General features: G+C 45.7%; 1 protein-coding gene and 1 pseudogene across 2 annotated transcripts in view; one reads left to right on the top strand and one right to left on the bottom strand.

Annotated features, from left to right (window-relative positions):
• The window catches only part of CMTM4 (CKLF like MARVEL transmembrane domain containing 4), a 71148-nt gene extending 60951 nt beyond the window's left edge, over positions 1 to 10197 (bottom strand). Inside the window, exon 1 of one of the 2 annotated variants that reach the window (XM_036275257.1) lies at positions 9841 to 10197. In XM_036275257.1, the coding sequence (XP_036131150.1) occupies positions 9841 to 10026 (186 nt within the window). In that variant the 5' untranslated portion in view covers positions 10027 to 10197. The remainder of the gene's footprint in view (positions 1 to 9840) is intronic. The other variant, XM_036275258.1, reaches the window with a different exon arrangement.
• LOC118639063 lies at positions 5105 to 5727 on the top strand (annotated as a pseudogene).
• Positions 10198 to 12642: the final 2445 nt, after the last annotated feature.

Raw genomic sequence — 12642 nt, 5'->3', positions numbered from 1 at the left:
CCAACAGGTTTGGATGACTTGGTATGTGAGAGACACTTTGCTAAGGACTTTGAATGGAAAGCTCAATGGTACAGGTAGTACTAATGCCAGCCCCAATTTTCACTAAGGAGACCTGCTTGTGACCTGAAGTGAACAAGCCACTGGCCAAAAGTCTCATGGTGATTAAGAGACAAAATCCATATTCTTAGAACTGGTCCTCCTCTCACCTCCACCCCCAACAAACACATATACATACCGAGCCTTTTTTTTTTTCATCCTACCCGGGGACATTTTTCCATTTTTTGTTCAGATAGAGTAGGAGGGAGAGACAGGAAGAGGGAGAGAGAGGAAGAGAGAGAGAGAGAAACATCGACATGAAAGAGACACATCGAGTGGCTGCCACCCACATGACCTAACCCCTGGGTAAAACTGCAACTGAAGAACATGCCCTTAGCGGGAACCGAACCTGGGTCTCTAGGGACCACAGGCCGATGCTCTAACCGCTAAGCCAAACCAGCCAGGGCCTACGGAGCCTTTAAACAAAGATGACTTCAGATTATGTTGTTCCCTCTGTCCTAAACTCTCTTCCACCAACATTTGCCATCCTTTTGCCTAGCTAATTTGACTTTCTATATACATTTTACAACCAATTTGTCTCTAAAAACATTTTGCTGGGATTGTGGAATTGTGTTAAACCTACAGATAAATTTGTGGAGAATTGATATTTTAACAATACTGAATCTTCCAATCCTTGAACACAGTATGTCTATGTCTGTCCACTTATTCTAGATTATCTTTATTTCTTCAGTGTTTTGCAGTTTTCAGGGTGCCAATCCTGTACTTGTTAGATTTATACCTAAGTATTTCATTCTTTTCAGAGCAACTGCAACTGATACAGGTTTTTGTTTTGTTTGTTTTTTTAATTTCAGTTTCCAGTGATTTGTTGCTAGGATACAGAAATACAATTGGCTCAGTGGATTGAGCGTCACCGCATGGACTGAGATGTTCTGGTTTGATTCCTGGTAAGGGCACATGCCTGGGTTGCAGGCTCAATCCCCAGCAGGGGGTGTGAAGGATGCAGCCAATCAATGTTTCTCTCTCACATTGATGTTTCTATCTCTCTCTAAAAAAAAAATCAAGCCCTGGCAGGTCTGGCTCAGCGGTTAGAGTGTCAGCCTGCGGTCCAGAGAGACCCGGGTTCGGTTCCCGCTAAGGGCACATACCTCGGTTGCAGTTTGTCCCAGGCCCTGGTCGGTCGTGTGGGTGGCAGCCACTCGATATGTTCCTTTCACGTCGATATTTCTCTCTCTCTCTCTCTCTGTTCCTCTCTCTCCCTCCCACTCTACCTGGGCAAAAAATGGAAAAATGTCCTCAGGTGAGGATAAAAATATAAATAAATAAATAAATAAATTTTAAAAATCAATAAAAACATATTTAAAAAAAAAATACAACTGATTTTTGGTGTTGACTTTGTATCCTGCAAGTTTGCTCATTCTCTTATTAGTCCCAGGATCTTTTATATAGATTCCCATGGGGTCGTCTACAAACACAATCATGCCATCTTCAAATGAGGACAGTTGTTCTTTCTTTCCAATCTGTATGTCTTCCATTTATTTTTCTTGCACTGGTTAGCACTTCCAGTAGGATGGTGAATGTCAGTGATGAGAGTAGAAGTCATTGCCTCGTTTCCCATCTTGGGGAAAAGCATTTCCTTTCATCATTATGTTAGCTGCATGTATCTATGCATGTTAGCTGTAGATTTTTGGTAGATGCTTCTTTTCAAGTTGAGAAAGTTCCCTTCTCTTACTAGTTTGCTGATAGCATTTATCATGAATGAACGTTGAATTTTGTCAAATTCTGCATCCATTGACATAATCATGTGGTTTTTGTTAAGCCATTCATGTGGTGCAATACATCTACTGATTTTGGAAAAGTGGAGCAGCCTTTTGTTCCTGGAATAAATCACAATTGGTTGTGGTGTACTATTCCTTTTACATAATGGAGCTGGATTTGATTTCCTAGTATTTTGTTGAGGATTTCTGGGTCTGTATTCAGGAGGATGATCGGTCTGCAGTCTTCTTTTCTTGAACTGTCTTTGTCTGGTTTTATAAAGCAGATGTGTACTATGCACTTTTCTTAAGTCTTGAGTGATAATTTTACTATTTTTAATCATCATGAAAATTTAAGAGTAGTTTTATCTTTGCTTTTCTGCTAGGTTTTGATTGTAAGTCCTTGACCAGGAAGACAACTTCCAAAGATAACAATTTTCCAAGGGAAAATGAGACCGTTTAACAAGAAGCCACAGTATATCTGAGAATGCAATGCAACAAAACCCACTACTTTAGGGCCATCAACTGCAAATCCCTCCTTTCCCCCAGCACATCCCCCCCCCAGAGAATAGGATCCATGAGGGGTGGTGCTGACTGGCTTTGGATAAAAACCAGCCACGAATAGAAGATTTATTATTATCCCACCCTGAATGCAAATACTCACATTTTTCTTTGAGTAACATAGGAAAGCACCTATCAAACATTAACCCCTTAATTCCAATAATTCCTAAAATGCTCAATCAGTCATTACTACCCACCTGCTACTGACTGAAGAAGCCAAGACACAACAGAGTTAAAAGATTTCAAGATTAGCAGAGCTAAAATTTGAATTTACACATCTCCTATTACTTCATTAGAAAAAGTCCTACAAAAATGCAGTGCAATGTCAGAAAGTCAATCAGGCACTGGAGGGGCTCAAGAAAGGGATCTGAAGCAAAAGAATTCCCTGAAGAGTCCTTTCAGAACTAAATGCTAATTCTGATTTTGGCACTTTTGAGAAGGCCCATCTCCTTATTACCAGAAGCCAAGTCGGCAGGTGAGGAGCTGGATACTTCACAAAAGCTGCACACCTAGGGAAAGCACATTGCCCACCAAGAAATCAAAACCCTTGTAAGTCTATTGTAAGTCTGTTGCTTAAGCATGTAAAAGTCACCCAGAGGTCACCAGGCTTCCCAAAGACCAGAGAAATGTCCTTGGACTCAAGGTCTCCTGTTCAGCTACGTAAAACAACTCAAAATATTGTGTTTGGTAGGCGGTAGAGAGCACATTCCGAGACCAGATTTCCTATATTCAAATCCCAACTCCACTCCATGTGACCTTGAATAACTCATAATCTCTGTGCCTCAATTTCTTCATCTATAAAATGGGGATGACAATAGTAGAGTATACACTCTCAAAATGATGCCTGAGATTATTATTTTTCAGAAAGTCTTGTCCAATCCAGGGCCTGCCCTCTGTCATTACATCATGGTATATGTAATAGTATGCCTTTTCCTCCAACCCATCCCAAGAGCAAAACTCTGCTTTCAACAAAGGTGATGGGGAAAAAAATAAGTCTAAGAGCTACATTAACTATTTCATTAAATGATGACTGGGAGCACCCAGCCAGTGTGGCTCAGATGTTGAGCATCGACCCATGGACCAGGAAGTTGCTGTTTCGATTCCTGGTCAGGGCACATGCCCAGGTTGTAGGCTCCATCCCCAGTGGGGGACATGCAGGAGACAGGCCAATTGATTTTGATGTTTCTCTCTCATCTATGTTTCTATCTCTCTCTCTCCCTTCCTCTCTAAAATCAATAAAAATATTTTTTTTAAAAAACAAATTATGACTGGGAGCTAAAATCCAGTAAGCACTCACAGACTCCACATTCATAAGAAGATAATTTAAATCAATAGTTTAAACCAACTTTTTTTCCACAAAAAGTACATTTTAACTGTTTGATATAATTACCACAGGAGACATTCTCCCCAACTAAAAGATACGTATGAGTTTAATTTTTAAAAGATATAATCTATGAAAATGCACTGACTCATTTTCATAATATTCCAATTAACTTTTACTCTCAGATAACATTAAAAATATCAATTTAACTTTTATGAAAATATCAATTTAACTTTTAAATCACTAGGAAGTGACATATCTTTAATTCAAATATATAATTATAACTATGGGTTGGCATTTTCACCAAGATTTTTTAGAGATAGGGAATATCAATTAGCAAGCATGATAGCTAACATTTCTTACACACCAACTAAGCACCTAATAAGCTTGCTGCTAATTTCTACATATTACCTTATTTTCTTAATCCTTTGAGACAGGTATAGACTCATTTCACAGAAAAAAATCTCAGCCTTGAGGTCAACTATTAATGGTTCTGATAAAGAACCAATTGCTAGCACCTGGTGAGGTTTTAACACTACAATAATAAGAAAATACTTAAACTTCAATGAGAATGTGAATTACTTGGAGAAATCATGAAAATTCAGATTATGCATCAGAAAATCTAGAGGGAAGCCTCTCTGATTCTGCAATTCTGACAAGCTCTCAAGTGCTGGAGATTCTGCTAACCACACTAGGAGAAGCAAGGGTCTACAGGTTACAGTAGGCCACAGACCACACACACAAAAAAAAGTCTATAAAAACTAAAAAAAAGGCAAACTTTTCTCAAAAACCAGAATGAGGACTTATCCATATTTCTTGATGGACTTCTAAGTCTTGTAACATCTTAGAAATATCTTCATAACAAATGCTTATCCAGTTTAAATTTAGATTTCAATTTCTTGGACTTTTGTGGTGTTTTTTCCCTAAAAACCCTGATTTTTATCAAGGCTGAGAAGCCAAGTACATGGAAGACTGTTTCAAACGGCCATACCTTTCAAGCAGGTTCCCATCCTTCACTCACCTCCACATAACCTCTCGCTGTTCAAATTCTAGAGATTAGACAAATGGCAGAGTTTGGTGACATTTTAGGGGCTGGAACCCAAAGTTCTGCAAGATGCAAAGTGAAGCTCTACACCAAAATAAACACCTTAAGATACCACTGACTTCCATTTCTGGCCTTAGGTGACAAAGTTCCAGCAATTAGGTGATAACTGCTGGATTAACATTTTATACAAACTACTGTGTTTCACCTCTTATTAAGACTTTTTATTTTATTTATGTATTTAATTTTCTCTCAAGGATATTTTTCCATTGATTTTTTTTTTTTTTTTCCAGATAGAGTGGAAGGGAGAGAGGGACAGAGAAACATTATGTGAGAGCATTCTCCTAGGGAGAAGGCCTGTGGGCAGCAGCTATGGCGCCCAGCTGAAATGGCATGATCCTAAAGCCCCACTTCCACAAGAATTTACAGTGGTGCGTTGCCACGTGATTTAACCAGCAGGCCGGGAAGATCCACAGACCCAAGGCTGACAAGCTAAGGCCCGATAAGCTAAAGCCCTGCGCATCACCCCGCGCGCTGCGTCCAGACCCATCCAACTCATAGTGAGAAGCCCCAAAGTGCCAGCCAGCAGGGGCTTCAGCTTGGAGGAGTTAAGGGTGGCCGGCATCCACAAAAAGGTGGCCAGGACCATTGGGATCTCCTGGATCCGAGAAGGTGGAACAAGTCCACCAAGTCCCTGCAGGCCAACGTGCAGCGGCTAAAGGAGTAGAGCTCATACTCTTCCCCAGGAAGTCCTCAGTCCCTAAGAAGGGAGACAGTTCTGCTGATGAACTCAAGTTGGCCACCCATCTGACAGGACCAGTCATGCCCATACAGAATGTGTACAAGGAGGAGAAAGCCAGGGTTATCACAAAGGAGGAGAAGAACTTCAAAGCTTTTGCCAGTTTCGCACGGTCCGCGCCAATGCCCGGCTCTTTGGCATCCGGGCAAAAAGAGCCAAGGATGCTGCAGAACAGGATGTTGAAAAGAAAAAATAAAGTGCTGTTGGCAACTTGTGATAAAACAAAAACAAAAAAAAACAAAAACACCGCTGTGAGAGAGACACATCAGTTGGTTGCCTCCAGCAGGACCGCTAAGGGGGCCTGGATGGAATGGAAACCGAGGTAGTTCTTTGGACCCAGAATCGAACCCGATACTCTTCGGTCCTAGGTCTGATACTCTAACCACTGAGTCAAACCGACCAAGTCTTTTACCAGATCTTTTGAGTGGTAAGTTCTATTTACTTTCAAAAGTTCTCAAAGGAAACAAAGCAAGGTGCTTAACAAGGCTCTATATTCCAGGGATCCAAGTTCCCGCCCTGCTCTCTTTTATTCATTTAATTATCTGTGCTGTACTCAAACATTGGCTAGCGGCCTCTTTTAAAAGGTACACACCTCGCCCCACCTCCATTCTCTCTGCTAACAGCAATGCCTAACTACAAACCAACAATTCTCAGAGTACTGAAGCTTACTGGCTAAGGTCAGTTTAAAATTCTGGAAAGGGAGACACACCTGGTTCAGTGGTTGGAGTGTGGGCTTCTGAATCAAAGAGTCACCAGTTCAATTCCAGTCAAGGGCCGTACCTCGGCTGTAACTTGTCCTTGTGGTTCGATCCCTGGGCCGGGGCCCTGTGGGAGGCAGTGTCTCTCTCACACCGATGGAGAAATATTCTTGGGTGAAGACTAAAATATAAATAAATAAAATTCTGGAACAGGATAACATGCTCCTTTTGTCTTTCCTTAATCAGAAGGGCAAGGCTTTCACCCAGAAGAGATAATTTTGTCTTTCCTTAATCAGAAGGACAAGGCTTTCACCCAGAAGAGATAAAACAGTCTATATCCTGCAATCTACAAACATAGAGCCTTTATTTAAAAGGTGTTCCCGCTCAGTATTGCGTCCTCCCACAACCACATCAAAGTTACAACTAAACTACAGAACAACCATCATTCAAAACCACCTGAAATCAAGCTGAATGGAAGTCCTACAACTATGAAATTAAAGAAGCAGCCACATGGAGACTGGTAGGAAGGGCGGAGACGCAAAGGGCTGGTCCCACACGCGCGCGAGTGTGTAGCAGATAAAAATTAATAGGACACCTGGGCTGGGTAGGTCCTCCCTAAGGACTGAGGGGTCCCCGTCCCACACCAGATGCCCAGCTCAGGGTTCCAGTGCCAGGAAGAGAAGTCCCCATAACTTCTGGCTGGAAAAACCAGCAGAAACAGACTGAGGGAGGCTGAGGCAGCTGGAGCCCCAGGCAGCTCCTCTTAAAGGGCCCATGCACGGACTTACCTCACGGACTTACTCAGACTCCCACCCTCCAGGCTCCAGCGTGGGGGAGGCAGCTTGAAAGGCACTAGAGTCATATAGGGAAGAACTGAGCTGTTTGGCATTGGAGTGACAGCTGGAGACGGGGCTTTCTCTGGGACAAACATGCTGTCAGAGGCCTTTGTTCCTTTGGTGAGCCCTTCCCTGGAGCGGCAGACAGCCGCCATATCTGGGACTCCAGCAACCTGGCTCACACTGTTTGCCCCGCCCTGGTGATTCCCTGAGGCCCCGCCCCACTTAACTTTCAGGCCCACCCAAGCTGTTGCCAGTTGCTTTACCATAGGATTGGCCTGTCTTGGATCCTGCCTCAGGTTTTCCTAAATTCTTTCAAACAAGCAGCATCTGGTCTCAGCCAGCTCCATACCTCTCATTAAGTAATACATAGAAGGAAACACAGGGAGGCAGCCAAAATGAAGAGACAAAGAAATAGGTCCCAAATGAAAGAACAGAACAAAACTCCAGGAAAGGAATTAAGCAAAATGGAGATAAGCAACCTAACAGATGCTGAGTTCAAAATACTGCTTATAAGGATGCTCAATGGACTTAGTGAGAACCTTAGTGAACTTAGTTGAGGGTCTCAAGAGCATAAAAAAGGACCAGTCAGAAATGAAGGAGGCACTAACTGAAATAAAGAATAATTTACACAGATTCAATAGTAGAGTAGGTAAAGCCAAGAAGCAAACCATAGATTTGAAATATAAGGAAGCAAAAAACACCCAAGCAGAACAGCAAAAAAGAAAAAAGAATCCAAAACAATGAGGATAGTGTAAGGAGCCTCTGGGACAACTTCAAGTGTGCCAACATTCACATCTTGGGGGTGCCAGAAGGAGAAGAGAGAAAACAAGAAATCGAAAACCTATTTGAAACAATAATGACAGAAAAATTCCCTTGGTGAATAAAAACAGACATACAAGTCCAGGAAGCACAGAGAATCCCAAACAAGATGAACCCCAAGAGGCCCACACCAAGACACATCATCATCAAAATGCATAAGGTTAAAAACAAAGAGAGAATCTTAAAAGCAGCAAGAGAAAAGCAGATAATTACCTACAAGGGAATTCCTGTAAGACTGTCAGCGACTTCTCAAAAGAAACTGCAAGCCAGAAGTGAGTGGCAAGAAATATTCAGAGTGATGAAAACAAGAATCTACAACCAAGATTACTCTATCCTGCAAAGCTATCATTTAGAATCGATGGCCATATAGTTTCCCAGACAAGGAAAAGCTAAAGGAATTCATCACCACCAAACCATTTATATAAAATGTTGAAGGGTCTTCTTGAAGAAAAAGATAAAAATATGAACAAACAAAATGGCAATGGATACATATCAACAATTGAATCTACAAACAAAATGAACAAGCAGAACAGAAACATTCTCATAGATACAGAGAAATTTTGTTGGTTGCCAGATGGGAGGGGGGTTGGGGGAAGGGGTGAAAAAGGTGAAGGGATTAAGAAGTACAAATTGGTTGCTGGACTGACAAACCTCAAAGGGATGGGGGGGGGGGGGAAATAAACCAAAGAACTTATATGTATATATGCATAACCAATGGGCACAGACAACAGTGTGGGAAAAGGCAGGAGGGGGGCGGGAATGGGGAGGAGGGGATCAATGGGGGAAAAATGAGGAACATCTGTAATACATTCAACAATAAAGATACGTTTAAAAAAATAATTTTAAAAAATAAAAATAAAAGGTGTCCTCATATTATACTAGTCCCAAGGAATGCTTACGTATGTACTCAAGTCAGAAAAAAGAAGCCCAATGCCTGGAAGACACAAAATGCACATACATTACAGCTCCATGCAAATGGCTTCTCTGGCTGAGAATTCTATAAAGTTTTGCTGCTCTGCCCCAGAGAAAGGCCTACCTGTGACAGGGAATATCGGGCAGTTTTTCTGAACTGATGCATGCTTGGTCCACAACAGAGCTAAGGAACTACCCAGAGAGGCCTGTCACAAAACCACAAAAGAGGGGTAGAGCTAACAGGCCCCTGCTTTGAACACCCTGGAAGCTAAAAATAAGAATTCTAAGAAATGAGCTCTACCATAGACAAGTCCAACAGAAAGTTCTCTGTTTCTGTTACCTCCCAAACTGGCTGGCCTCCCGGAGTGATTGAACTCTGGGTACCAATTGGGCAAAGCCAGCCACGGTGCTGGGGCAGAGAAGTCAGGGATGCCGGTTCTGCCTTCTACTTTAACTAAGGATTAAGACCTCTGCTGTATAAACTGGAGACTTTTGTGTGCAGATCTGGGCTCCTCCACTGCATCTAGGCTACATGGCTCCATTCAACAAACATTTATCGAGCGTTATTATATGCCCGGAGCTCCCAGGAGCGGGGGACGAAAACAAACCACAATCCCCAGTAGTGGAACCAGACGGGAAAGGACCATCAGGAGGGGTGGAGATTGCGCGGGCCCGAAAATCCGTCACAAATTGCTACTATCAGTAGTACCCAAGGGACAGAGTGACCCCTAACCCGGCTCCGCGAACCACCAAGCATGAGCATGAAACAGGCTCCCCACAGCGAAGGCGGGAGTAGACAGGTAGGCCCGGGGACAGGTGTTCAGGTAGGAGGCGCACACCTGAGGCGGCTGGGCAGAATCCCCAAGAGAGTGGGGAGGGAGGCCCTGAAACCCCAGAGGAGAAAGGGGGTGCGAGGAGCAGGGGTCTGGCACCGCGAAGCGAATGCGCAGCCGGGCCTGCGCCCCGGGAGCGGAGCAGGGGGAGAAGGCGCGCGGCTAGGCCGCCCGCCCGCCCGCACCTGGGGCCCCACCCGGCACCTACCACTTGGGCGACCTTGAGGCAGCCAAGCGCGCCGCGCAGGTAGTCGGGGTCGCAGCGCAGGCCGGCCAGCCCGCGGCGCTGGTTCACGGGCTCGGTGGTGGGCTGGTACGGGCTGCTAGCGCCTGAGATCATGGAGGTGCTCGAGGCCTCGCCCTCGAAGCCGTCCAGCTCCTCGCCGCTACGCATGCCGCCGCCCGGCCCGGGCCGCCTCGCGCGGCCGGTCCCCGGCGCCCGGATCTGGTGGGCTCAGCGAAGCCGCCGCATTGCCACCGCCGCCGCCTGACTGAACGCCCGCGGCCCGCCCCGCAGCCTCCTCTTGTGCGCCCGCCACCGGCTGCGGCCGCGGCTCGGTCCGCTGGGGCTCGGCTCCCGCCGCCTCAGCAGCGGAAAGGAAAGGAGGCGGGAGCGAGCGGAGAGGGAAGGAGGCGGGAGCCGGCGCGGTGGGCCGGGAGGGGGCGGAGCGAGTGCCCGCCTGCCGACCACTCGGCGGCGCTCCGAGGCTCCGGAGAGGCGGAGGTGGCGGCCGCGCCGCGGCCCCTCTGGGGGCGGGGCGGGGCGAGGCATCTTTAGGCCCGCCCTCACCTGCGGGTGCTTGGGGTGGAGGCCGGGGCTTGGCGCCTGGGGATTCCGGAGTGTAAGAGCGGGAGTCCAGGAAGGTGGGTTGCGTGGACCCGGAGGAACCGGACCTGAGCGAGAGGATTGAGGTGCACCCAAGGAGCACGGAATTGCTGTCCCAGGGAGCTGCCTCAGTTTTTCCTCTGGAGGAAATGGGGTCCTCTGCATGTAGCCTGTGGGACTTTCCTGTGAAAACGAAGATACGCTGCGTGACCCCAGTACTGGGAACAGTGCGCGGCCCAGAGTTGGCCTGCCTTGGACTGTGACTGGCTGACAAGAGGAGGACTAAGTGTCCGGGCTCCCACCTTGGGTGCCTTGTAACAACTAGTTCTGAGGCCAGGGGCCGAGCTGGGGAGGAGTGACTGGGGAGCGCTTAGCACGCATCTGCAGGACTGATACACGATAAATATTTATATATAACTACAGTGTAAGTTCTGGATCCATCTGCCTGACCGCGAAGGGGCGCCAGCACACGGTAGACCCTCGGTGACTCCCTTAGCTAAAAAGGTTTTACGAACTCTAATCATCAAGACAGGTTAAACACAGACTTTTGCGCTGAAGGGCATTAATTAGGGACCAGTATGCAATTTGAGTGTGAAGGCATAAGGAAAACACTGACTTTCTAAGAAGTGTACAACTCTTTTTTGTTGTTGTTGTTTTGTTTTTTTTATTCTCACCCAAGGACATTTTTCCATTTTTTGTTCAGATAGAGTGGGAGGGAGGGAGAGAGAGAGAGAGAAACATCGAGGTGAAAGGGACACATCAAGTGGCTGCCCCCCACAGACCCAACCAGGGCCAGGGACAAACTGCAACTGAGGTACGTGCCCTTAGCGGGGAACCGAACCGGGTCTCTCTGGACCACAGGCTGACGCTCTAACTAGCCAAGGGGAAGTGTCCAACTCTTACACACCACAAATGTAATGGGACCCTCCCATGCTCTAGACACTGAGAAGGCACTTGATGAAAGAAGGTATTGCTCCCATATTACAGAAGAGAGGACTAAGACCCCAGAGCTGTATTAGCTTGTCCTAGGCTTCACAATTAATTGGTGGGCAGAGCCCAGGTTCCAACTTTCTTCACTACACAATGTTGCCTAAAATACAACTCAGAGGGGCTTGTGAACTCCAAGCTAAGCAGTAAATACCACAAGGGCTCTCACCTTTTGGTTACCAAAGATGAGAAACTCGATGACTCTGATTAACACTCTATTCAACCAACAAATATTGGGCACTTGTTATGTGCTAAGCAGTATGCTAGGGACTGGAGACAGACTGACAGTTAAAGATGACAAGGTAAATGGTTGGATGTAGTTTCTGGCCTTTGCTCTCTCAAATCCCAGTGAAATGACAATTCCAGGGATTTTTTTTTTAGGGTATGAAACCATTGGGACAAAGAATGGGAAAGGAAACACAGCAACAAAATGTTGGAAACAGAAAAGCAAATGGATAAATGGTAACTGACTTAGCAGATCCAAGAAAGCTAAACCATCACCTGGCATAGGCAAAGGCTGAACTGCAACCTAAGTTCTATCACAGAACAAAAGTTTCGGAATGGGAAGCACCAACACATCTTGAAGTTACAATGCAAGCAGGAATAAAAAGATACAAGGTTCCCCTGGCCAGTTTGGCTCAGCAATTGAGCGTCAGCCTGCGGACCAGAGAGTCCCGGGTTCAGTTCCCGCCAGGGGGACATACCATGGGGAAAACAAAAAAGGAAACAAGGTCAAATGAGATTCTTTTTTTTTATCCTGACTCGAGGACATTTTTCAATATTTTGTTCAAATAGAGTGGGAGGGAGAGAGAGAGAGAGAGAAACATCGACATGAAAGGGACACATCGAGTGGTTACCACCCACACCACCCAACCAGGGCCGGGGACAAACTGCAAGTGAGGTATGTGCCCTTAGCGGGAACCAAACCAGGGTCTCTCAGGCCAACACTCTAACCGCTGAGGCAAACCGGCTAGGACCCAATTGGGTCATGTGGGTGGCAACCACTCAATGTGTCCCTTTCACCTCGATGTTTCTCTCTCTCTCCCTCCCACTCTATCTGAACAAAATATTGAAAAATGTCCTCGGGTGAGGATAAAAAAAAAAAGAAGCAGCAGTTGGATCCCTGGATCCAACTCATGTTCATCCCCCAAGAGTGGAGTTTTATTCTCTGGAAAAGGTAACGGAAAGGGTCTCAGC

This window comes from Molossus molossus, unplaced genomic scaffold (genome assembly GCF_014108415.1).
Source record: "Molossus molossus isolate mMolMol1 unplaced genomic scaffold, mMolMol1.p scaffold_m16_p_21, whole genome shotgun sequence".
Classification (NCBI taxonomy): domain Eukaryota; kingdom Metazoa; phylum Chordata; class Mammalia; order Chiroptera; family Molossidae; genus Molossus; species Molossus molossus.
This window is presented reverse-complemented; position numbering and strand designations above follow the sequence as displayed.